General features: G+C 41.9%; 1 protein-coding gene across 2 annotated transcripts in view; it reads right to left on the minus strand.

Annotated features, from left to right (window-relative positions):
• The window catches only part of smyd3 (SET and MYND domain containing 3), a 174066-nt gene that overhangs the window by 10027 nt on the left and 137600 nt on the right, over positions 1-26439 (minus strand). For both annotated transcript variants that reach the window (XM_084144249.1, XM_084144250.1), the window contains one exon: positions 25875-26058. In XM_084144249.1, coding sequence (XP_084000375.1) covers positions 25875-26058 — 184 coding nt within the window. The remainder of the gene's footprint in view (positions 1-25874; positions 26059-26439) is intronic.

Below are 26439 nucleotides of genomic sequence, written 5' to 3' on the forward strand. Positions count from 1 at the left end.
CACTGTACCGCATGATTGTAGCGGGCTTACTAACGCGTTAGTTCTAGTAGCTATGTTGACTTGACGTTAGCTAATATGGTGACAACAATGTAGGCTGTGGGTAGCGGTTAGCGGATATGATATGAAGGTTTGGCTTGGATAGGTTTTTTCGCCTGGTCACAGACAGCTGATATGTTGTGCACTGAAGTTCACAAGCGAAAGGAAAAGGTGAGAGGAGGAGAGCGCGTAGATGCGAGAAGGAATTATCCAACGATCAAATGGATCACGCTGTTTATATGTGGCTGCTATGAAAGTTAACTGTGTTTTCGTGTGATCAGGGGTGTATTCATTCTGCCTGAATTTCCAATAGAAATTCTAATTTGCAACAGTTGGACTAATGATTACACCCCAGATCAGCTAGATGCAGGCAAGATTGTGCAAGGCTGTATTGAATGTGTCAATGTCTGTCACCTTGATTACTCAAATTTCTCTTAACCTGTGCACCTACGTTTTAAACTTTCATTCATAGGCTAGGTTGTAGCAACCTCATGATGGGTATAGGGAAAATACGATCATTTAGTAGCCTAAACCTATCAATGCTACATTGAGCTGGGTGAATGGTATGAATGACAGTCATCCAATATGCTGCAATAGAAATAAGGCCATGCTCATAAAAAATATATCATCCTCCCTCATTTTAAATGGCACCGACCGCCACAGTATTCAGCATATAGTGGCGCAGTGGTCTAAGGCACTGCATTGCAGTGCTAGCTGTGTCACTAGAGATCCTGGTTCGAATCCAGGCTCTGTCGTAGCCGGCCGTGACCGGGAGACCCATGGGGCGGCGCACAATTGGCCCAGCGTCGTCCAGGGTAGGGGAGGGAATGACCGGCAGGGATGTAGCTCAGTTGGTAGAGCATGGCGTTTGCAATGCCAGGGTTGTGGGTTCAATTCCCACGGGGGGACAGTATAAAAAAATTAAATAATGTATGTACTCACTAACTGTAAGTCGCTCTGGATAAGAGCGTCTGCTAAATGACTAAAATGTAAATGTAAATATAGAACCCTACTGCAGTTAGCAGTCTGTGATCCATTGCAATACATCTGTAAAACACAACCAAACAGACAGAACTCTCAAACTAGAATTAAATATGAAAAAATACATCAATTTTCATTGTCCCTTGGTATGTGATGATGTGTTGCATGTATAGAGAGACAGTGAGATCTAAGAGGAAGTCAGTTAGGCCTTCAGTTGTCTTAGAGGAATTCAGGACACAGCTCGTGTGATCCTCGTCATCCTGCCAACAGGGAGACACGCACGCACACACGAGCATGCACATCCGCACGCAAACATACACACACACTGGGATCTACTGCAAACACACATCAGAAAACTCTGGGAAGTAGCTTTGTTGTTACTAAACACAAGACTTCCGAACGCACTTCTCTCCCTCTCCCTCGCTATGGGAAGACAGGATGACAAATGGAGGAGTGTGTTTGTTTGTGTTTTCTGTGGCTTTAGTTTGGTTGAGTTTCTCTTCCTGTAACTGTCATATTAAAAATGCAACAAAGAGCATCCATCTCTTTTGTTTGAACAACGATTGGGCATTTGGAATATTCGTCACCCTGGCGCAGACGAAGATGGCGGCCTCGCGACTAGCTCTTAGGAAACTTTGCAGTATTTTGTTTTTTTATGTATTATTTTTTACATTATTAGCTCAGAAAGTGTTTTCCATCATTACATACAGCCGGGGAAAACTATTGGATATCAGAGCGGCGGTAACTCACCAGCATTACGACCAGGAATACGACTTTCCCGAAGCAGATCCTTTGTTTGCTCTCCCCAGGGCAACTGAATTGATTCCAGCGGCCTGCTGGTCCGACTTAGGAGGCGGGCACACCACCCACCGCTTCCAAGTATTCTACTCGCTAATCTTCAATCTTTGGTTAACAAAGTCGACGAACTACGGCAAGGATTTCTTTCCAGAGAGACATCAAGGCCTGTAACATACTCTGTTTCACGGATATTCTGTCGAAATCGGTCCAGTCAGATGGGTTCTCAGTTCATCGCGCAGACAGGAATAAATATCTCTCCAGGAAGCAGAGGGGTGGAGGTGCGTGTTTCATGATTAACGACTCATGTTGTAGTAACATTGAGGAACTCGAGTCTTTCTGTTCACCCGACCTAGAATTTCTCACAATCAAATGCCGACCATATTATCTCCCAAGATAATTATTTTCGGTTATAGTCACGGCCGTGTATATCCCCCCTCAAGCCGATACCATGACGGCCCTCAAAGAACTTCACGGGACCTTATGCAAACTGGAAACCACATATCCTGAGGCTGCATTTATTGTAGCCGGGGATTTTAACAAAGCAAATTTGAGGACTAGGCTGCCGAAGTTCTATCAACATATCAACTGTTGTACTCACGCTGCTAAAATCCTCAACCATTGCTATTCAAACTTCCGGGATGGTTATAAGACCCTCCCCCGCCGTCCTTTTGGCAAATCTGACCACGACTCCATTTTGCTTCTCCCTTCCTATAGGCAGAAACTCAAACAGGAAGTACCCATGCTAAGGACTATTCAATGCTGGTCTGACCAATCGGAATCCACGCTTCAAGATTGTTTTGATCACGAGGACTGGGATATGTTCCGGGTAGCTTCTGAAAATAATTTAGACATATACACTGAAACGGTGACGGAGTTTATCAGGAAGTGTATAGGTGATGTTGTGCCCACTATGACTATTAAAACCTACCCTAACCAGAAACCGTGGATAGACGGCAGCATTCGCTCAAATCTGAAAGCGCGAACCACCGCATTCAACCATGGCAAGGTGACTGGGAATATGGCAGAATACAAACAGTGTAGCTACTCACTCCACAAGGCAATTCAACTGGCAAAACATCAGTATAGAGACAAAGTGGAGTCGCAACCGACGTCTCGCTTCCAGACAAGCTAAACACCTTCTTCGCCCACTTTGAGGATAACACAGTGCCACTGACGAGGCCCACTACCAAGGATTGTGGCCTCTCCTTCTCCATGGCCGACGTGATTAAGACATTTAAGCATGTTAACCACCGCAAGGCTGGCGGCCCAGACGGCATCCCTAGCCGAGTCCTCAGATCATGCGCAGACCAGCTGGCTGGTGTGTTCATGGACATATTCAATCTCTCCCTTTCTCAGTCTGCTGTCCCGACATGCTTCAAGATGGCCACCATTGTTCCTGTACCCAAGAAAGCAAAGGTAACTAAACTAAATGACTATCGCCCTGTAGCACTCACCTCTGTCATCATGAAGAGCTTTGAGAGACTAGACAAGGATCATATCACCTCTACCTTACCTGTCACCCTAGACCCACTTAAATTTGCTTACCGCCCCAATAGATCCACAGACGATGCAATTGCCATCACACTGCACACGGCCCTATCCTATCTGGACAAGAGGAATACCTATGTGAGAATGCTGTTCATTGACTATAGCTCAGCATTCAACACCATAGTACCCTCCAAACTCATCATTAAGCTTGAGGCCCTGGGTCTGAACTCCGCCCTGTGCAACTGGGTCCTGGACTTCCTGACGGGCCGCCCCCAGGTGGTGAAGGTAGGAAACAACATCTCCACTTCGCTGATACTCAACACTGGGGCCCCACAAGGGTGCGTGCTCAGCCCCCTCCTGTACTCCCTGTTCACCCATGACTGCGTGGCCAAGCACGCCTCCAACTCAATCATCAAGTTTGCAGACGACACAACAGTAGTAGGCTTGATTACCAACAATGACGAGACAGCCTACAGTGAGGAGGTGAGGGCTCTGGAAGTGTGGTGCCAGGAAAATAACCTCTCACTCAACATCAACAAAACAAAGAAGATGATCGTGGGCTTCAGGAAACAGCAGAGGGTGCACCCCCCTATCCACATCGACGGAACTGCAGTGGAGAAGGTGGAAAGTTTCAAGTTCCTTGGCGTACACATCACCGACAAACTGAAATGGTCCACCCACGCAGACAGTGTGGTGAAGAAGGCGCAACAGAGCCTCTTCAACCTCAGGAGGCTGAAGAAATTTGGCTTATCACCTAAAACCCTCACAAACTTATACAGATGCACAATTGAGAGCATCCTGTCGGGCTGTATCACCGCCTGGTACGGCAACTGCACCACCCACAACCGCAGGGCTCTCCAGAGGGTGGTGCGGTCTGCCGAACGCATTACTGGGGGCAAACTACCCGCCCTCCAAGACACATACAGCATCGGATGTCACAGGAAGGCCAAAAAGATCATCAAGGTCATCAACCACCCAAGCCACTGCCTGTTCACCCCGCTATCATCCAGAAGGCGAGGTCAGTACAGGTGCATCAAAGCTGGGACAGAGAGAATGAAAAACAGCTTCTATCTCAAGGCCATCAGACTGTTAAATAGCCATCACTAGCACATTAGAGGCTGCTGCTGCCTATTGAAATCACTGGCCACTTTAAGAAACGGAACACTATTCACTTTAATAATGTTTACATATCTTGCACTACTCATCTCATATGTATATACTGCATTCTATTCTATAATATTCTTCTGTATCTTAGTCCATGCCGTTCTGTCATTGCTGTCATTAATTGTCCATATATGTATATATTCTTAAATCCCATTCCTTACTTTTTTGTGTGTATTGGGTATATGTGGTGTAATTGTTAGATATTACTGCACTGCCGGAGCTAGAAGCATAAGCATTTCGCTACACCCGCTATAACATCTGCTAAACACGTGTATGTGACAATAAAATGTGATTTGATTTGATTTGAACATTTGGCATTGTGTATTCACTAAAGATCCATGGCACGGATTCATAGATTAATCGTTGGAGCCATGCATCCCACTGCCATCGATATAACAGGCACAACTTACTACATCTGATTCCAGAGTTCTCAATGTGGTTACCTATTGTAACATCACATAGGGATGGCACAGCACCTAAACTAGCCTCCATCGGCTACAGTTGAACATTTGGGAGTTAGAAGTCTACAGATCCTGAGATGAAGGATTCCTCCAGCCCATTGTGGTGGCCCCATGTGTGTTTGGGTAAGGGATGTGTGTTTACAGATGTAGGATCTAATTTGATCACCCAGTTGCAGGAGCAGCCAGATCGCTTAAGATTGACTTTGAAATTGGACGTCTGTCCATGTCCTGAGGACGACGGGGAATGTTGTCAAAATGGGCCACTAGGGGCAACAGAGCGCTATTACCATCAAGTAGGCTTGGGGTTTTTGTAATCGCATGACTCCGGATCTGAAGGTCACGTGTTCAAACCTAGTGGTAGACACTAATTTTGTAGTTTTTGTTTTGTTTTAACCCTATCATAAAACTTAACCCTTAAATGTACACATTCAGAATAAATGCCTAAACATAATGTATTAACCCTATCTAAAACTTTAACTTCTAAATTTGACTTTTGGAGCAACTTCGAAATTTGACTTTTGGAGAAAAGTGGGAAAAACATCAGAATCTGAAGTCACATTAGTAAAACTGTGAATCTTGTTTTGCAGGATAACCTTTCAGCAATGCAGCAAAGTAGTGTATTTGAGGTTTAAAAAGGCTTCTGAAGTCAAAAAATGTCCAGTAATTATAAACCACAAAAGTATTCACATTTCCTTTTGCAGCAGGATTATTTTCCTGCTTTAGCAAACTGGCTCAAATTAAGATTCTACATCTGTATGTAGAGGAGAGGGGCTTGGTAGGCTGTGTGTTATGAGGGGATAGGGGATGTGTTCGGCTCAGTGGGGAGATGGAGTTGTAGACCTATATTTTTTTCAATTGTGTGTGTGTGTGTGTGTGTGTACCTGGGTCCATGTGTATGGTACAAGGAGCATTGCCCCTTTCCTAAGGTGTCGCCATGAGCCCAGTGCATTGTGGGAGCTCTCAGCTGTGAACTGAGACTGAACCCACGACCCATTTAGATTTCTAATATGGGTGCCGGTCCAGGTGTGTGTGGTGTGTGTGTGTGTGTGGTGGTGGTACGTCCAGTGTGTTTGTGTGTGTGTGTGTGTGTGTGTGTGTGTGTGTGTGTGTGTGTCCGTGCATGCATGTGTGTACGGCACATCTAAACATAGGTGTGCTATTTCAGCATTGTGAAATGTAATTTCCATGAAGTCTATTAAGTAAGCTATTACTTTTTTTGTCAGTTGTGAAATGAATGTGTTCATGCAATTTTGTTATTTGTTATTTATTTATTTGCACCAGAAAAAACAAGCGATAGACAACAATACAGATAAAAAATAAAAAATAAACGGTTCAGGTGTGGTTGGAAGTACAAAAAATAAATAAAAGGGTTGTTAAAACCTACCAATAATAAATGTATAAATACATTAATCAGTAATCACGAAAAAATCTATACCGTGCATTCGGAAAGTATTCAGACCCCTGTACTTTTTCCACATTTTGTTACTTTACAGCCTTATTCTAAAATTGATTAAATACATTTTTTCACTCATCAATCTACACACAATGCACCATAATGACAAAGCAAAAACAGGTTTTTAGATTTTTTAGCAAATGTATTAACAATAAAAAACTGAAAAACCTTATTTACATAAGTATTCAGACCCTTTGCTATTAAACTCGAAATTGAGTTCAGGTGCATCCTGTTTCCATTGATTATCCTTGAGATGTTTCTACAACTTGATTGGAGTCCACCTGTTGTAAATTCAATTGAATGGACATGATTTGGAAAGGCACACACCTGTCTATATAAGGTCCCACAGTTGACAGTGCATGTCAGAGCAAAAACCAAGCCATGATGTCGAAGGAATTGTTCGTAGAGCTCCTAGACAGGATTGTGTCAAAGCACAGATCTGGAGAAGGGCACCAAAACATTTCTGCAACATTGAAGGTTCCCAAGAACACAGTGGCCTCCATCATTTTAAAGTTTGGAACCACCAAGACTCTTCCTAGAGCTGGCCGCCCGGCCAAACTGAGCAATCGGGGGAGAAGGGCCTTGGTCAGGGAGGTGACCAAGAACCCGATGGTCACTCTGACAGAGCTCTAGAGTTCCTCTGTGGAGATGGGAGAACCTTCCAGAAGGACAACCATCTCTGCAGCACTCCACCAATCAGGCCTTTATGGTAGAGTGGCCAGACGGAAGCCACTCCTCAGTAAAAGGCACGACAGCCTGCTTGGAGTTTGCCAAAAGGCACCTAAAGGACTCTCAGACCATGAGAAACAAGATGGTCTGATGAAACCAAGATTTAACTCTTTGGCCTGAATGCCAAGCATCATGTCTGGAGGAAACCTGGCACCATCCCTACGGTGAAGAATGCCAAGACAACGCAGGAGTGGCTTCGGGACAAGTCTCTGAATGTTCTTGAGTGGCCCAGCCAGAGCCCGGACTTGAACCCGATCGAACATCTCTGGAGAGACCTGAAAATAGCTGTGCAGCGACGCTCCCCATCCAACCTGACAGAGCTTGAGAGGATCTGCAGAGAACAATGGGAGAAACCCTCCAAATACAGGTGTACCAAGCTTGTAGCGTCATACCCAAGAAGACTCAAGGCTGTAATCGCTGCCAAAGGTGCTTCAACAAAGTACTGAGTAAAGGGTCTGAATACTTATGTAAATTTCATATTTCCGTTTTTAATTTTTAATACATTTGCCAAAATTTCTAAAAACCTGTTTTTGCTTTGTCATTATGGGGTATTGTGTGTAGATTGATGAGGGAAATTTTGTTTTTAATCCATTTTAGAATAAGGCTGTAACGTAACAAAATGTGGAAAAGGTCAAGGGGTCTGAATGCTTTCCAAATGCACTGTATATATTTGTTTTGTTTAAATGTGTGTGTGAATGTGGTGTGTGAGAGTTAGGCTATATGGAGGAGATTACTGCGTAGTTTGGTTCATCAGGCTGACCCTCAGTCTTCGTTTGAAGTTCGAGGGATGATGATGTTTTGGCACTGTGAAGATAAGAATTCCAGAGTATGGTACCTCTATATCTGATAGAGAACTGACTACGTGAGGTGCGGCAGTGGGGAGGGGGACGGTTATCACAGTGTCTTGTGTTATGTAGATGGGTTTCAGAATTAACCTGGACGAATCCATTGAAGGGTTTAGGTAAACTGTCTGGGAGGTATGAGTATTTGTAGATGAAAGTGCATATAATTGGCGTACATTAATGTCATAAATAGACAAGTTATTGAGTTTCTTAAACAAAGGTGCAGATGGAACCAGGTAATTAGAGGAGGCTGCTAGTCTTGCAAAATTATTTTGTATGATGAGTAATTTGTGTAGGTAGGAGGCATATGTACTGGCCCAGACAATATTACAGTAAATGAGATATGGATAAATTAAGCTATAGTATAGAGTTAGGAAGCAAACCTGATGAACCGAACCAAACCACTAATCTTTCTGATGATACCAACAGATTTCCCGAGTGGCGCAGTGGTCTAAGGCACTGCATCGCTGTGCCACTAGAGATCCTGGTTCGAATCCAGGCTCTGTCGTAGCCGGCCGCGACCGGGAGACCAATGGGGTGGCGCACAATTGGCCCAGCGTCGTCCAGGGTAGGGGAGGGAACGGCCGGCAGGGATGTAGCTCAGTTAGAGCATGGCGTTTGCAACACCAGGGTTGTAGGTTCAATTCCCACGGGGGGCCAGTATGAAAAAATAAAATAATGTATGCACTAACTGTAAGTCGCTCTGGATAAGAGCGTCTGCTAAAATGGGTTGGGGTTTTTTATCAGCACTTTGCTGCAGACAAATTTAATATGATTTTTCCAGGATCACTTTCATCAATTAGAACTCAAAGGAATCTAGTAGATGTGACTTATTCCATTTCATTCCCACCAATTGAGATTCTGGCTTTTTTTCCTTCTTCTTCTTCTTACTAGTGAACACAATAAAGTTAGATTTTTTTTACATTTAAAGATAATTTGTTTATCTGGCCATGCCTGAGTTGGCTTCATTAATTAGTGAATCAAAATTATTGTGTGATAAAATCAAATTGGTATCATCAGCAAAGAGAATGGGAAGTATGCTAGAAGATACAGCAGTAAGGTCATTGATATAGATTATGAATAACAAAGGTCCAATTATCGAACCTTGTGGCACGCCACAGGATATATTTTCCTTTTGCATAAACAAATTATTCTCTACCATAAACATAACTATATAGCCAATTATATGTATAATCATGAAAACCGTAATAATGCAATTTAGAAAGTAATATTTCATGATCGACCGTGTCAAACGCTTTGGATAAATCTAAAAAGATGCCAAGAGTGTATTCATTGTTATTCAGGGCTGTAAAGACTTTATCCACAAGTTGCAAAAGAGCCATACAGTGGGGGAAAAAAGTATTTAGTCAGCCACCAATTGTGCAAGTTCTCCCACTTAAAAAGATGAGAGAGGCCTGTAATTTTCATCATAGGTACACGTCAACTATGACAGACAAAATGAGAAAGAAAATTCCAGAAAATCACATTGTAGGATTTTTAATGAATTTATTTGCATATTATGGTGGAAAATAAGTATTTGGTCAATAACAAAAGTTTCTCAATACTTTGTTATATACCCTTTGTTGGCAATGACACAGGTCAAACGTTTTCTGTAAGTCTTCACAAGGTTTTCACACACTGTTGCTGGTATTTTGGCCCATTCCTCCATGCAGATCTCCTCTAGAGCAGTGATGTTTTGGGGCTGTCGCTGGGCAACACAGACTTTCAACTCCCTCCAAAGATTTTCTATGGGGTTGAGATCTGGAGACTGGCTAGGCCACTCCAGGACCTTGAAATGCTTCTTACGAAGCCACTCCTTCGTTGCCCGGGCGGTGTGTTTGGGATCATTGTCATGCTGAAAGACCCAGCCACGTTTCATCTTCAATGCCCTTGCTGATGGAAGGAGGTTTTCACTCAAAATCTCACGATACATGGCCCCATTCATTCTTTCCTTTACACGGATCAGTCGTCCTGGTCCCTTTGCAGAAAAACAGCCCCAAAGCATGATGTTTCCACCCCCATGCTTCACAGTAGGTATGGTGTTCTTTGGATGCAACTCAGCATTCTTTGTCCTCCAAACACGACGAGTTGAGTTTTTACCAAAAAGTTATATTTTGGTTTCATCTGACCATATGACATTCTCCCAATCGTCTTCTGGATCATCCAAATGCACTCTAGCAAACTTCAGACGGGCCTGGACATGTACTGGCTTAAGCAGGGGGACACGTCTTCCACTGCAGGATTTGAGTCCCTGGCGGCTTAGTGTGTTACTGATGGTAGGCTTTGTTACTTTGGTCCCAGCTCTCTGCAGGTCATTCACTAGGTCCCCCCGTGTGGTTCTGGGATTTTTGCTCACCGTTCTTGTGATCATTTTGACCCCACGGGGTGAGATCTTGCGTGGAGCCCCAGATCGAGGGAGATTATCAGTGGTCTTGTATGTCTTCCATTTCCTAATAATTGCTCCCACAGTTGATTTCTTCAAACCAAGCTGCTTACCTATTGCAGATTCAGTCTTCCCAGCCTGGTGCAGGTCTACAATTTTGTTTCTGGTGTCCTTTGACAGCTCTTTGGTCTTGGCCATAGTGGAGTTTGGAGTGTGACTGTTTAAGGTTGTGGACAGGTGTCTTTTATACTGATAACAAGTTCAAACAGGTGCCATTAATACAGGTAACGAGTGGAGGACAGAGGAGCCTCTTAAAGAAGAAGTTACAGGTCTGTGAGAGCCAGAAATCTTGCTTGTTTGTAGGTGACCAAATACTTATTTTCCACCATAATTTGCAAATAAATTCATAAAAAATCCTACAATGTGATTTTCTGGATTTTTTTTCTCAATTTGTCTGTCATAGTTGACGTGTACCTATGATGAAAATTACAGGCCTCTCTCATCTTTTTAAGTGGGAGAACTTGCACAATTGGTGGCTGACTAAATACTTTTTTTCCCCACTGTATCTGTGGAGTAGTTTTTATGAAAACCATATTGTTGCTCATATAGAATAATACAGTGTTGATTTAAATGTTTCAACTTTCTCTTATACACCAATTTTCTAGGATTTTTGAAAACATGGTAGTACAGATATTGGGCGATAATTTGTAAAAGATCTTGGATCCCCAGATTTATAGAGGGGGATAACTTTGGCAATGTTCTAATCTTTGAGAACAATACCAGTTAGCATTGATTTGGTGAAGATACAGTGAGGGAAAAAAGTATTTGATCCCCTGCTGATTTTGTACGTTTGCCCACTGACAAAGAAATGATCAGTCTATAATTTTAATGGTAGGTTTATTTGAACAGTGAGAGACAGAATAACAACAAAAAAATCCAGAAAAACGCATCTTAATCCCATAGAAAATCTGTGGAGGGAGCTGAAGGTTCGAGTTGCCAAACGTCAGCCTCGAAACCTTAATGACTTGGAGAAGATCTGCAAAGAGGAGTGGGACAAAATCCCTCCTAAGATGTGTGCAAACCTGGTGGCCAACTACAAGAAACGTCTGACATCTGTGTTTGCCAACAAGGGTTTTGCCACCAAGTACTAAGTCATGTTTTGCAGAGGGGTCAAATACTTATTTCCCTCATTAAAATGCATATCAATTTATAACCTTTTTGACATGCGTTTCTCTGGATTTTTTTGTTGTTATTCTGTCTCTCACTGATCAAATAAACCTACCATTAATATTATAGACTGATCATGTCTTTGTCAGTGGGCAAACGTACAAAATCAGCAGGGGATCAAATACTTTTCCCCCTCACTGTATATGTTAGAGGCTCAGTAACCGAGGAAGACACTGATTTCACCAAAGAGGCACCAATCTCATCATGACCTGCTGCTGATATCTTTAAGTTAACAATTAACTCCATCACCTCCATTTACATCAGGAGGATCAAATTGAAGCAGAGAAGGGAAATGTTCCTTATTGTAATCCAAGGGATTGCCATCAGTTTTCTCTATTTTCTTTGACAGAGAGGAACCCACATTCACAAAAAAGTTATCAAATTCACATGAAATAACATCAGGATCACTATAGGTCTTATTTCCAACAATAAATTGAGATGGAATAGTTGAAGACACATTTTTCTTATTCAACAGTTGATTGATGATTTTCCAAGTTGACTTTATATTATTTAAGGATTCTTGGAATTTGCTAGTAAAAAAAATGAGCAAAAAAAGAAACGTCCCTTTTTCAGGACCCTGTCTTTCAAAGATAATTCGTAAAAATTCAAATAACTTCACAGATCTTAATTGTAAAGGGTTTAAACACTGTTTCCCATGCTTGTTCAATGAACCATAAACAATTAATGAACATGCACCTGTGGAACGGTCGTTAAGACACTAACAGCTTACAGACGGTAGGCAATTAAGGTCACAGTTATGAAAACTTAGGACAGTAAAGAGGCCTTTCTACTGACTCTGAAAAACACCAAAAGAAAGATGCTCAGGGTCCCTGCTCATCTGCGTGAACGTGCCTTAGGCATGATACAAGGAGGCATGAGGACTGCAGGTGTGGCCAGGGCAATAAATTGCATTGTCCATACTGTGAGATGCCTAAGAGAGCGCTACAGGGAGAAAGGACGGACAGCTGATCATCCTCGCAGTGGCACACCACGTGTAACAACACCTGCACAGGATCGGTACAGCCGAACATCACACCTGCGGGACAGGTACAGGATGGCAACAACAACTGCCCGAGTTACAACAGGAACGCACAATCCCTCCATCAGTGCTCAGACTGTCCGCAATAGGCTGAGAGAGGCTGGACTGAGGGCTTGTAGGCCTGTTGTAAGGCAGGTCCTCACCAGACATCACTGGCAACAACGCCGCCTATGGCCACAAACCCACCGTCGCTGGACCAGACAGGACTGGCAAAAAGTGCTCTTCACTGACGAGTCGCGGTTTTGTCTCACCAGGGGTGATGGTCAGATTCACGTTTATCGTCGAAGGAATGAGCGTTACACCGAGGCCTGTACTCTGAAGCGGGATCGATTTGGAGGTGGAGGGTCCGTCATGGTCTGGGGCGGTGTGTCACAGCATCATCGGACTGAGCTTGTCGTCATTGCAGGCAATCTCAACGCTGTGCGTTACAGGGAAGACATCCTCCTCCCTCATGTGGTACCCTTCCTGCAGGCTCACCCTGACATGACCCTCCAGCATGACAATGCCACCAGCCATACTGCTCGTTCTGTGCGTGATTTCCTGCAAGACAGGAATGTCAGTGTTCTGCCATGGCCAGCGAAGAGCCCGGATCTCAATCCCATTGAGCACATCTGGGACCTGTTGGATCGGAGGGTGAGGGCTAGGGCCATTCCTCCCAGAAATGTCTGGGAACTTGCAGGTGCCTTGGTGGAGGAGTGGGGTAACATCTCACAGCAAGAACTGGCAAATATGGTGCAGTCCATGAGGAGGAGATGCACTGCAGTACTTAATGCAGCTGGTAGCCACACCAGATGCTGACTGTTACTTTTGATTTTGACCCACCCCCTTTGTTCAGGGACACATTATTTAATTTCTGTTAGTCACATGTCTGTGGAACTTGTTCAGTCTCAGTTGTTGAATCTTGTTATGTTCATACAAATATTTACACATGTTAAGTTTGCTGAAAATAAACGCAGTTGACAGTGAGAGGACGTTTATTTTTTAAATATTTTTTGGGATATCCGAAGTAGGTGAGTAAATGTGTTCTTATATTTGCAGAATTCAGGGGAGAGGGATTTGTGAGAAACTTTTTATACAACTAGTTTTTTTAAACTGAGGATTTTTTGAGACCAGTTGTAAACCAAGGTTTCCAGAACCCTTCTGCTGTTCTCTCATGTGGTGTAACTAAGGGAATGCAGTGAAATACTGAATTAAAATATGTGAGAAAAGTCTGGTAAGCAGACTCCACATCGGCCTGATTATAAACATTTTCCCCTGAAATATCATCAATAGATTCATAGTCCATTCTGGGCGGATATACTGGTGATTACTTAAGTGGGGTTGGTCAACAATCATGTCTCTAAGAGCTCTAAAATCAAAGACTAAATAAATATTTCACCATAGATATTGACTTTAATACAACCATTCCTCTCACTTAAAATACCCTTATAAGAACCTCTCTGTGTACATCCATTATGTACCAAGAAGAGGCACAAACAAAGGAAGAAGGTACTACTCCTGAATGAAGTGTATTGACATCAGTATGCGCACACACACACTGCCCTGGTCCTTGCAGCTGGCTGTGCAGGAATGCTCCAGTGGACTGCTTTAACCACCCTAATTTACATATGCTAATTCATTTGGGACTGTTTAGCTCGTTAGGCCATAACGTAACACTCAGTCCACCCTGATGTCCCGCAGGACACACACACGCACACTCACAGACACGCACAAACACACACACAGAGAAACACAGACACACACAGGCATAGGAGACACTCAGGGTCACCTTCGGTCAATGACATTTGACCACCAACTGACCCCATATGAATAATGACCAAATCTCATCTCTCTCGCTCAGGTCTCTGCCCTATTCCCCATACAGTATAGAGCACTACTTCCAGCCACAGACATACAGTACAGAGAGACTAATGACAACTAGAGAGTAGGGAGTCATATGGGACACAGCCAATTCCCTGTGCTGGCCTGAGGTGACTAGGTTTGTCTTTTAGGACAAGGTCTACCTTCAGCATACAGGCAGTGGAAATGTTAGTACTATTGCTCTATAGTCCAGGTCCCCACAGACTTAGCATTTGCTGAAAATGGATCAGTACAAAACCTGATGAGGCCTGGGTCTATTCCCTGGTTATACTACCTCTGCTTTAGATAGCAGAGTCTATTCCTTATTCTATTCACTAATCAATGAGAGGGTCCGTTCCTTCATAACACACAATGTGATGATTTATACAGCACTGCATTACTCAACCGTATCTAGACATTAGAACATGGTAGACATAGTTTACTATGAGTCACCAGTAAACTGATAAAGATACTAATAAGATACGGTAGCCAGATGAAAAACAGTCAGTAAAACTAGCAGCTCTACTAGTCTGTTCATCTAGAACTCCAAACATTACTTTCCATATCTTCTTCTTCATTCACACGCCTCATAATTATCCTAATCTTTCTGGATCCTGCAGTTACATTTTAATCATGGCATTAAAAGGGAGGTTCAAAGTGTAAGCACATGAATAATAAGACGCTGCAATATTGATTTAATTACGGAGTGAATGATGCTACCACGCGCAGATCTGAAAAACACCAACCTCTAATTATTTTATTGTTTGCGTAAAGTACATTGAGAAGGTAAAGCAATTCAAATAATTTCGTTAACGTTTTTTCTCTCTGCGCTCTCCTCAGGTCTAGTTGTTCCATGAGGAAATGAAACGTAAACAAATGCTTCTTTGTTGTTAGTCTGGTGCAGATAGCCGAAGGGTGTGAGAAAGGAAGAGAAGTGTGAGAAAGAGAAAAAGTGAAAACATTTGATAAATTAACAGTTAAAAAAATGCAAAATTCAATTTCCTTGCCAATGCAGTGGTATAAATTAGCCTAACAGTACAATCACTACAGAGAAGTCTGGAATCTTCTTTTCTATGGGGTGAAGATTATCTAATCTTCTCTCATCCTCCTCTCTATCAGTCTCTCTTTGTATTTCTTCCTTCCCCTTCTCTCTATCTTACCCCATACGCAGGTATAGGAGATGCCTAGGAGATGCCACAGCAGCTAAAGGCTTACTGATGTTCTATCAGTAAAATAATGTTCAGGAGTCCCAGTCTAGCAGTCAGAGCAGCAAGAATACAAGACAGAATGACATAAATACTTATACTCCTCTAGAATCTCATTCACACTGACACATTCCTCAGTTTTCAGTCAGAGAATAGCTTAGAGGCATGGGAGTGAGTGGGAGAGGGAGAGACAGCGAGAGAGAGAGAGAGAGAGAGAGAGATTTATTAGGACTCAGTGAAGCTTAGCCATTTGCCATTAGTGTGTGTGAATTGACATCTGCAGGAGTGTGGAGTCAATACGCTCTCTGTGTCTAGCGTGTATTATACTCTGGCCTACAGTGAAAACAGCCTTTTCCTACTGACAGAAAATTAAATTTGAGAAAGAAAGAAAGAGAGGAAACCTCTGTATGAAAAAGAGGGAGGAGAGGGAGAGAACATAATTGTCCCTCTCCTATCATCTGAAAAGTCAATCCCAGAGGAGAGGGACAAAGAGAGGTGCAGGATATTCTCTTTCTTCTTTATTATCTCACCTCAGCTCTCGCTCATTCTCTCTTTCAATCGCTCTCTGGCTCTTTTTCTCTCTTCCACTGTAACTCACAACCCCCTCTTCTCTTTGGATCTCACTCCATCCCCTATTTCTCTTCCCCTCTTTCCTCTCCCTCCCTCTCTCTCTCTCTGCGGTTAGTTATTGATTAAGTGATTTTCTGTATTGCTGTGTTTCTCTCCTGTGGAGATGTTGGTATACACAGTGTGTGTGTGTGTGTGTGTGTGTGTGTGTGTGTGTAGTTGATTCCCATGATAGAGCCCTTATCCAGTCTGGGGCAAGCCACCAGAGTCCTGCCCTTCACACTGGATCAATTAGTCCCACAGTCAAAAACACACGCACGCACACACACAGTCAAACCAAACTACCAATATCTTCTGTCTCTGATTGTGTTGATTGGTTAAATCATTATTGGCTGAGAGTGGGTGGAGCAGTCAATACAGGTCACGGTCACCGCACGCAAGCACGCACACACAAACACACACACACAGAGAGAGGATTATGTGTAGTTGTACCCTGAGGCAGAAAGCGTACAGGAAACAGCTTCACTGCCACATATAGGAAATATGTCATTACTGTATGTACTAGTCCTACCCATAATAGCAGGTCTGTGTGTGTGGAAAGCTGAATATGATATTGAGAGAAGTAGAGGTTCTTGCAAGGTTTCTCCCTCAGAGGCAGCAGAGAAGACTGAATACGACCATTCATATCCAAGCCTGAGGAGTATTCACAATACTAGTACTGATTCTGGTGGACTCTCCTTTCCGCTATACAGTCTTATCTCTTCAGGTAGATGCCTAGCAGTATGCCTACTAAATCAGCCAAATAAACTATGGTTTGTGCCATGACTGTGTACAGTCGGGAGGCACATCCTGATGCTCATCTGCTGTTATAACTGTTTATGCCATCTGTTATGTAACCGTTATAAGGCATTACCCAGCAAACAGGGGACGTCCTAAGGACATTAGGCGACGTTCCCATTAGGTCATTTTAAGGGTTTCGGTGAGATGTTATCCCACGGACGTTCTGAGAACGTTCTAGGAACATTAAAACATGACATTAGCCTGACGTTAATTTTGATGCATGGGACATTCAATGACCACAAGGGGACATTTCATAGGGCTGGGATGTTCATGGTTATTTGTCAGTCAAATGACAGCTGTCTTCAGTCAGCCATTTGTTCCATGACACAAAATTCTAAAACTTTTCTCCTCTCATCTTTGTTTTTTTAAATGGTTATGACGGTTATTTTATTTCCATGACGGTCTTCATCCATAACGATTATACAATTACTGTGCCAATCCTAAAGTTTAATGATGGTCAAGGCGACATCGCATGATGGTCCCAAGGGACGTTCACTGGGGGACCTTTGTGTAGTTCCCTGTAAGTTACCAGGACGTCACTAAGGACCGTGTCAATACTTTTTTAGGACATTCGTTTTACTAGTCATTAGGATGTTGAATGATGGTCCCAAGGGAACGTTCTCTGAGGGACCTTTGGTGTAGTTCCCTGTAAGTTACCAGGATGTCATTGAGGACCATGTTAGGACGTTTGTTTTACCAGTCATCAGGATGTCACGTGATGGTCCCAGGTGTGTAACAAAGAACCCTATACAGTATGTGCAATTTGAAAAATTATTTAAAATTTTATTGGGAATGTGTATACCACATCAAGAGTGTCATTACTGAAAGATCAAGTCATCAAACTTCAAACTTTCAATTACACTTGCTAGTTTTTGATTTCATACTTAATTTCCATACTTTTTTATAATGATTCATCAAGTCTATGAATTTTTTTTCAAAATGCACATACAGTGGCTCCGAAATTATTGACACCCTTGATTATGATGAGCAAAAATTACTGTATAAAATAAATAATTCAAATACTGAGCTATATTGTATGCTCAAACAAATGGGGAAATTATATTATTTTATACTAATACAATTGATCAGAGAAAGTGATTGTGTTTACATTTACAATTACATTTAGGTAATTTAGTAGATGTTCTTATTGAGAGCGACTTACAGGAGCAATTAGGGTTAAGTGTCTTGCTCAAGGGCACAAGCATATTTTTTTCACCTATTCGGCTCGGGGATTCAAACCAGCGACCTTTCGGTTACTGGCCCAATGCTCTTAACCGCTAGGCTACCTGCCGCCCTAACAAGTAATTTCCCCCCCCCTCAAAAACATAGGGGTCAAAATGATTGACACCCCTGTTTTCATTACCTCACCTTCAAATCAAATCAGATTTTGATTTGCCCTTAACCAACAATGCAGTTTTAAGAAAATAGAGTTAAGAAAATATTTACTAAATAAACAAATGTAAAAAATAAAAAATACTCAATACATTTCAACGCCAAACCCACCACTGGGGTCCCATGTGACTCAGTTGGTAGAGCATGGTGCTCGCAACGCCAGGGTTGTGGGTTCAATTCCCACGGGGGACAAGTATGGAAAAAGTATCACTGGATAACAGCGTCTGCTAAATTACTAAAATGTAAATGTAAAAGATGGTGCGCATGGCCATAGAGCTCTATTTTCATGTCATCCAACAAAACTTAATGTAAAACACTTGGAGTTTGGTAAACAGCATTGGCACTTGGATTGGAACCGGTGCTTTGGCAGATGACATGAAAATAGAGCTATTTGGCCGAAAATAGAGCTATTTGGCCACGCACACAAGTGGTGGGTTTGGCGTCGAAATGAGAATACATGAGTAGAAAATAACCCCATACCTACTGTAAAATATGCTGGTGGATCTTTGATGTTATGGGGCAATTTTTCTTCCACCTGCTTCCAAGGATCTGGAAGGATTCTGTATGGAGGAATGGTCTAACATCACTCCCAATGTGTTCTCCAAATCATACAACATTTTAGAAAAAGTCTCAGTGCCGTTACCTCACAAGGTGAGGTATTGAAAGGTATTGAAAACAGGGGTGTCAATAATTTTGACCCCTACCTTTTTTAGATAAAAAATATTACCTGTTAAACAAAATATATATTTATCTGAGCAATTGCATCAGTTAGTATAAAATAATATAATTTCCCAATTTTTTTGAGCATACAATATAGCTCAATATTTTAATTATTTATTTAATACAGTCATTTTTATCAAGGGTGTCAATAATTATGGACCCCACTGTATATGGTTCTTCTGTAGGATTCAAGTGATAAAATGGTATGAGGGTTTTAAGGTAAGGTATTGTAGGTGTGAAGCTGTTCAGATAAAATAGTGTAAAAAATAACTTTAATTAATAGCAATATGATAACATTTGACATGATCACCTAGTACTGACATTTCAATATGACCCAAACTGGGATTTGAACTCACAACCTCTGAATTTGAGGTAGGATCTTTCTGCTGCGCCACAAAGTCTGTAGCATTTTCAGAAGTCCCCTACACATTCATTACCTATAATACATCTCTGCACTTAGCAAAATAGTGCCATCTGCACTGCTGTTTTAGTTATCAGTTAATCTGACTATTCTCTCATTGATTTCATTTACTTATTTCAGCTATTTGAAGGTTTTCTGTATAGTTGTCTAATGTTGGTGTGGCATATTCTTCTGTTTTAATGTTACTCCTGAATCACTATGATAAATAAAAGTTTTTCTTGAGTGTATTTTTAACAGAGCTGAGATTTACTTTGAAGTGCAAAGTGTAGGAATACAAGTACAATCAGTCATTGAGACATATATTGTGGCATAGTAGGAAGATTGAAATGCTGTGAACCAAGAGGTTGTGAGTTTAAATCCCAGGCAAGGACATGTTGAATAATAATTACTGTATAAATAAATATACACAATGTAATCATGTATGTCAAAGTGTGTCAAATATGTACAGTAAATTGAAAAACATTATGTTAAAAGCACTGTTTGCCAACAGACAAAGAGCTGTGAATTGATCAGTGGTTCACCAATCAAGGCCTTGATGGGCTTGGCAACAGTAACAAGGGGTGATGTGTAATGAAACGAGTGTGCGTGTGCCCTGAACGTTTCTCAGGTGACATCCCTGGAGCAAGCCAGGAACTAGACAAAAACCTCCAGCGGACCACGACAGAACGTTTTAAGAGTGTCTGATAACTGTCCTTGGGGACATCCCCGGAACAAACCGGGTACTGGACAAAAACATCCAGGGGACCAATGATAAAACATTCTAAGAATTTCCTATAAAACATCCATGGGGACATCCCTGGGACAAACCGGGAACTAGACAAAAACCTCCATGCAACCATGATACAACATCCTGATGACTTAGGCGACTATTTTGTGACGTTCAGGGGACACATTTTTGTTTGCAGGGTATGTAGCCATGACAGAGTTAAAGTGAGTTTAAGCGGAAACACTCCACATCAGTAAGTGATTAAGAAGCACAATTGCACAATACATCAGCTACTAGAGTACCACTACAGTTTATTATGCATTGGGCATTAGGTAACATTGTCTGGCAACGGCCGCGTTATCTAAGGCTCAACTTATGAATAAACATTATGAAGTGGAGGCAATGTTCCATTCATAGCCTTGAGCAGTAACAATGACGTTAGCAGCACAGAGGAGGCTACATGCTACGGCACAGAAAACACACTGCTAGGAAATTATTCATTCAGCTTAACCACATGACATTTTAAGGCCATTTTCGCCTGTAATCAAAGTCGTTGAGCTTGAAAACATAGATTTAATAGTGGAGACAATTACACCAAAAGAATAGGGAATGACTTGAAAAGCCAAATTATTCTCCAAAACTCTTTAACTGAGGAAGACTGGTAGGGATGTGGGGTGTGTGTGTTGGGGGGGGGGGGGGGGGGGGGGGTGATGTTTTTCAGAGGGGTCAAATACTTATTTCCCTCATTAAAATGCAAATCAATTTATAACATTTTTGACATGCGTTTTTTCTGGATTTTTTTGTTGTTATTCTGTCTCTCACTGTTCAAATAAACCTACCATTAAAATTATAGACTGATAATTTATTTGTCAGTGCGCAAACGTACAAAATCAGCAGGGGATCAAATACTTTTTTCCCTCACTGTAAATCATATTTTTTATACACATTTTAAATTACCCTATTCTTAGTCCACCATACTTTTTACTGACATCAACTGCCTTCCTTTTTTAACAATTTATTTACATATTCCTACTCTTCAAGGTCTCTACTAACAGGAATCGTTCTGAAGGACAGAACATAGGTATCCTGCTATTCCTAATAGTGTTAGCAAATGTATGAAATTGAAAGAAAAGTCAATATATTATCAGAAAACTGATATCTTCTTCAATTTTTCGTCCAAATATGTTCATTGCCATTCCGGTTCCATCCATTTCTTTCATCTGAGCTACACTGTGTGGTAAGTCTATTTTGTTTCATTGTATGTTTTCAGAACCAATCAATACCTCACAGACTTGTAGTTTAGATGCACGTGTCGTTTCCAACATTTAAATGCTTATTGTATGTAGAAGTGTCTAAAAACACAAATGTCTACTAGATATGATTAGGGTAGATTCACAGATTGTTTAGTTGTTTGGAGTTTATGTAGGGTTGTCTAGACAAGAGATACACTCCACAAGTTACTAAAATATGTTAAGCATTGATTAAAGGGTACTTTGATAGGGCTCTGGTCAAAGTAAGTGCACTATATAGGGAATATGGTGCCAATTGGGATGCTTGGTAGGTACCTGAGTTGTCATGGTAATTAGCCATCATGTTACAAGAATCACTGACACTTTCAGGGGATACCATGGTGACATTACCAGTGGGTGCCAAGGTTATTATTGCCAAGGTGTTGACATAGCAAAGATCCCAGGAGGATGTGGAGTTATCACAGAACAGATCAACACTAGTATATATACACACAGTGTGTGTCTGTGTTTCATTCTGGGGGCTAGAATAGTTTACTTGGATATTGTTACTATACTACTATTGTGAAGTGGCGATAGAATGCAACATTCTAATACTGTAAGGCAGCTAGGGCATAGTATTGGATCATTAGAGGCAGACAAGAGGTATTGCTGAGGACGAATGTTAATTGTTGTATCAAATTATATGATTTGTATTTTCTGGTAGACAATGGAGTCTGAATTGCAAGAATTTAACAGACAAAGAGGAACCCTGGCCAGAGAGCGTCATGTTCTCCGGATGAAGGAGGAATATGAGGAGCAGATGAGGAAGGCAACAGGCCATGATGGTGTAAGGAGCATGAAGGAGGAGGCGTAAATCACGATGCAAAAGGTGGACGAGGCCATGAAAGAGTCCGCCCTGCCAAAGATGAGGCCAGAAAGGCTGCAAAGGAGACAGAGAAGGCCAAGGCCAGAAAAGGACAACTGGAGGTTGAGGTGAAGGTGAGGGAAACTGCACAACAAATCCTCTATATGAATGCATAAGTGAATGAAATAATGAATGGACACTATTTTGGCGCCATGTTACTTTATAGTATTTATCACATAGCACAAGAAAAACAATTAAGTACTAAGCCCACACACCTAATTTATTGATGTAGAACAGTATATGCTTTATCATCTTATAGTAGTCAACATACACACTTTCTGTGTTACCATGCACTTTCTAAATATCCTGAGAATGCAACGTTTTCATTATCAAAAAGCCATTTTAATTTAATCAGTGACCTTTTTATTTCTAAAGGCTCTCCTTAGAGAAGGGGAGGAGGCCGAAAGGGCCTAATGGAAGGGGAATAAGAAGGCCCAAGATGAGGAGGAAAAGGCCAAGGCCCGAAAAGGACAACTGGAGGTTGAGGTGAAGGAAACAGCACAACATATCCTCTATATTAATGAATGAATGAAGTGAATGAATGACACAATATTGGTGTCATGTCACTTTTGTGTTTTCATTGTCAAAAAGCTATTTTGATTTAGTGTCCTTTTTGTCTCTACCGGCTCTCCTTAAAGAAGGGGAGGAGGCCGAAAGCGGTCTACTTAAATTGTGGAAGAAGAAGATTAATAGCCATTTATACACCAAGTCTGTCAACTTGTCCCAAATTTTCTACATTTTAACCGTTAGCTGAAGATTTCATTGTTTATTTGTATTTTTTGTACATCATTGCCTTCTATTTGTGCTTATTGGTCTTTCTATAAATAATGGGGTCAATGTGTGACTTTGGGATCAAAATGAATGATGAAATGGTTTGAAACAAAAATGATTTTTATGCAGTTCTACATGTGTACTTAGGGGAATAAAAGTGAATACTGTATATGCAAATTGGCCCATAACTCCACCTATACAACAACATGGGCTCCTGAGTGGCGCAGCGGTCTAAGGCACTGCATCTCAGTGCTAGAGGCATCACTACAGACCCTGGTTCGATTCCAGGCTGTATCACAATCCGGCTGTGACCACGTTAATGACAGTATTGATTTAGGTATTAAGTATCAAGGTAAGGTGACTCTTTCGGTTAGAAGCATTCGATTTTTCAATTGCATATTATTCTTTCGGATTTGTGTGCCCATGAAAACTGTTTTCACCACATAAAAGGAAACACAAAATGTTACATAGTTACACTGCAGTTCTGAGATCTCTATACAAAACACTGTCCGACAGCTAGATCCAGGATTCTTACAGGGTTCAAGTTCAATGTCCAATTTAACTGATGAATGCTTAATATATGACATAACGATAACTTACACTACCATAAATGCAAGGACAGAAAAGTAATGTTTTATGTCACACGATCTTAGACAAATCCGTCAAGACAACAACCATGATAAAGTGTTAAACATTGGTTTTAAATCAACCCGTGAACTGTATTGACTATAGCTATGTTCCCGCCTTATATCTTCATGTAATGACTTATCAACAGCTCTAACAAGTTTTCCAGTGTAGGAAATCCTCACTGGTACCCTAGTTTATAGAAAGACCCTTATACTGTGTATCATATGATCTGATCATTATGATCAGGCTAAGTCATAGGTTGAGCAATTAAATGCCCATGGTCCTCAGCCCTAACTCAAACCATTTTACTGACTATTAACTGACATGCTTCACTTGTGACCCTATTATTCACCCCAATGTGATGTCTGTGTTTGTTCCAAATCATTGTGCCCAGGGTCATGTGCCCATCTTCAACAAGGCCCTCTTCAACAAGACTGAGAATTTGTCCCCCACCGTTTGAGCCTGCAGGAATGCTGATGAGGACGGCTCCTGCAGAGGGAGCTATACCAGGCATGTCTAAACCCTAGTCTCTAACCCCTAACACTAACCTTAAACCCTAACCCCAATTCCTAAATCCTAATCCCTAACCCTAAACCAAGGTTGGGGCCAATTCCATTTCAATTCAGTCAATTTCTCATAGGAGGCAATGAGGAAAATTGGAATTGATATTGGAATTTCTGTTTACTTCCTGAACTGACTGAATTGAAAAGGAATTGACCCCAACCTTGCCCTAAACCCTAATCACAACACTAACCCTTTACCCCAAACCTTCTAAGCCTAACCCTCTAACCCTTCTAACCCTTCACCTTTTAACCCCCTACCTCTACCCCTAACCCCAACCTTCTAACCCTCGACCCGAAACCCTCTACCCCAAACCCTGTTTAATAAATATACTTTGCAATACAACTTTTTGCACTACAATTTACGCCTATTTTACTTTGGACATGGAAACAATATTAGGAACTCAAACAATCTTTAGTCTGTTACGTCCTGTGTGTAAAAATGATCAGATATTTTGTGGGCTAGCTACGTCTACTGGAGTTTTTTTTTTATATAGGCTAATGCCTTGGGCCTAGTTTTTCAAATAATTTAATCCAGATCAAAATGATCCTGTGTTGCCTCAATCCTGTTCCCCCTTTCATTGTATTTCCCCCCTTCATTTTAGAAAGACACAGAGAGACAATATTTCAACCAAGTGTCATTGGATATAGCATGATCTTGGTTGTAGAATTTGATGTGATATGTTAGAGATTTGGTCTTAAGATGCCAAAAGGCCCAGCGCCTTTTGTGACTCTCCCTAACACAGAAACAAACCAGTCTTGTGTATTGTCCCAAACTTGCCACACCAATTGACAAATAACAAAAGCACCGTCTGGCTTTTTTCGCACGTTTACCCGAGAGCATCCGTACAGTAAGTGTGCCTACAAATGACACAAAGAAAGATAAATAAAAGCGTGTTAGCTCTGATCAAACCAATGAGTCTATCTGGCTCTGATGAAGGCAAGGCGTCTTACGCCGAAATGAAAGCCTGTCTGTTTGGTCCCGTGAAAACACAAAGATCAATGCAGACACAGAGTGCTCCTTTTGTTTTTTTGGGGATAGTCCCCTGTGGAAGTGTCCTGGGCTAAGGACAGCTTTTTTGGATTATCAAGTCTGTCAGTTGATTGATTGATTCCCCTTTTTGTTCAAGCTGGGCTGAAGTGCGTTGGGATAGGCTTTCATTATATGAGTTTCTCGGTGTGTTTAATGTCTGGTAGAGACTGAAATAGTGTAATCATGCAATAAGGAGTAGAGTATATCTAAACACTTGGTGACCTTGGCTACAGCACACAGAGTTACCATCTTTATTCATTTTACACAACATGTTATTTCTGACATTCAGATCAAATCAGATTTTTGGATAGGTCGCACACACACACACACACACACACACACACACACACACACACACACACACACACACACACACACACACACACACACACACACACACACACACACACACACACACACACACACACACACACCCACCTGTAAGGCTCCAGGGTGTTGGTGCCGTAGGCCATTGCTTTGTCCCATTGGGCCAGGTTAATACAGGCGTCCAGAGCTAAGTCAGTCACCCTGAGACGGTACACATTACCATCAGGGACTGCAGGGACAGCGCCACCCACTGGAGCCAGCAGAGAACTACACTCATGTAAGAGCTCTTCCCAGTCTGGAGACAGAGTTAAGGGCACACCAGAAAGAGAGGGAGGAGAGGGAGAAAGAAAGAGAGGGAGGAGAGGGAGAAAGAGAGAGGGAGGAGAGGGAGAAAGAGGAGAGGGAGAAAGAAAGAGAGGGAGGAGAGGGAGAAAGAGAGAGAGGGATGAGAGGGAGAGGGAGAAAGAGAGAGAGGGATGAGAGGGAGAGGGAGAAAGAGAGAGAGGGATGAGAGGGAGAAAGAGAGAGAGGGAGGAGAGGGAGGCAGAAAGAGAGAGGGAGGAGAGGGAGAAAGAAAGAGGGAGGAGAGGGAGAAAGAGAGAGAGGGAGGAGAGGGAGAAAGAGGAGAGGGAGAAAGAAAGAGAGGGAAGATGATGTGATTCTTGTGTAAAGGATA

The sequence above is a fragment of the Coregonus lavaretus genome (assembly GCF_964263955.1).
Source record: "Coregonus lavaretus genome assembly, chromosome: 27".
In the NCBI taxonomy this organism is placed as follows: Eukaryota; Metazoa; Chordata; class Actinopteri; order Salmoniformes; family Salmonidae; genus Coregonus; species Coregonus lavaretus.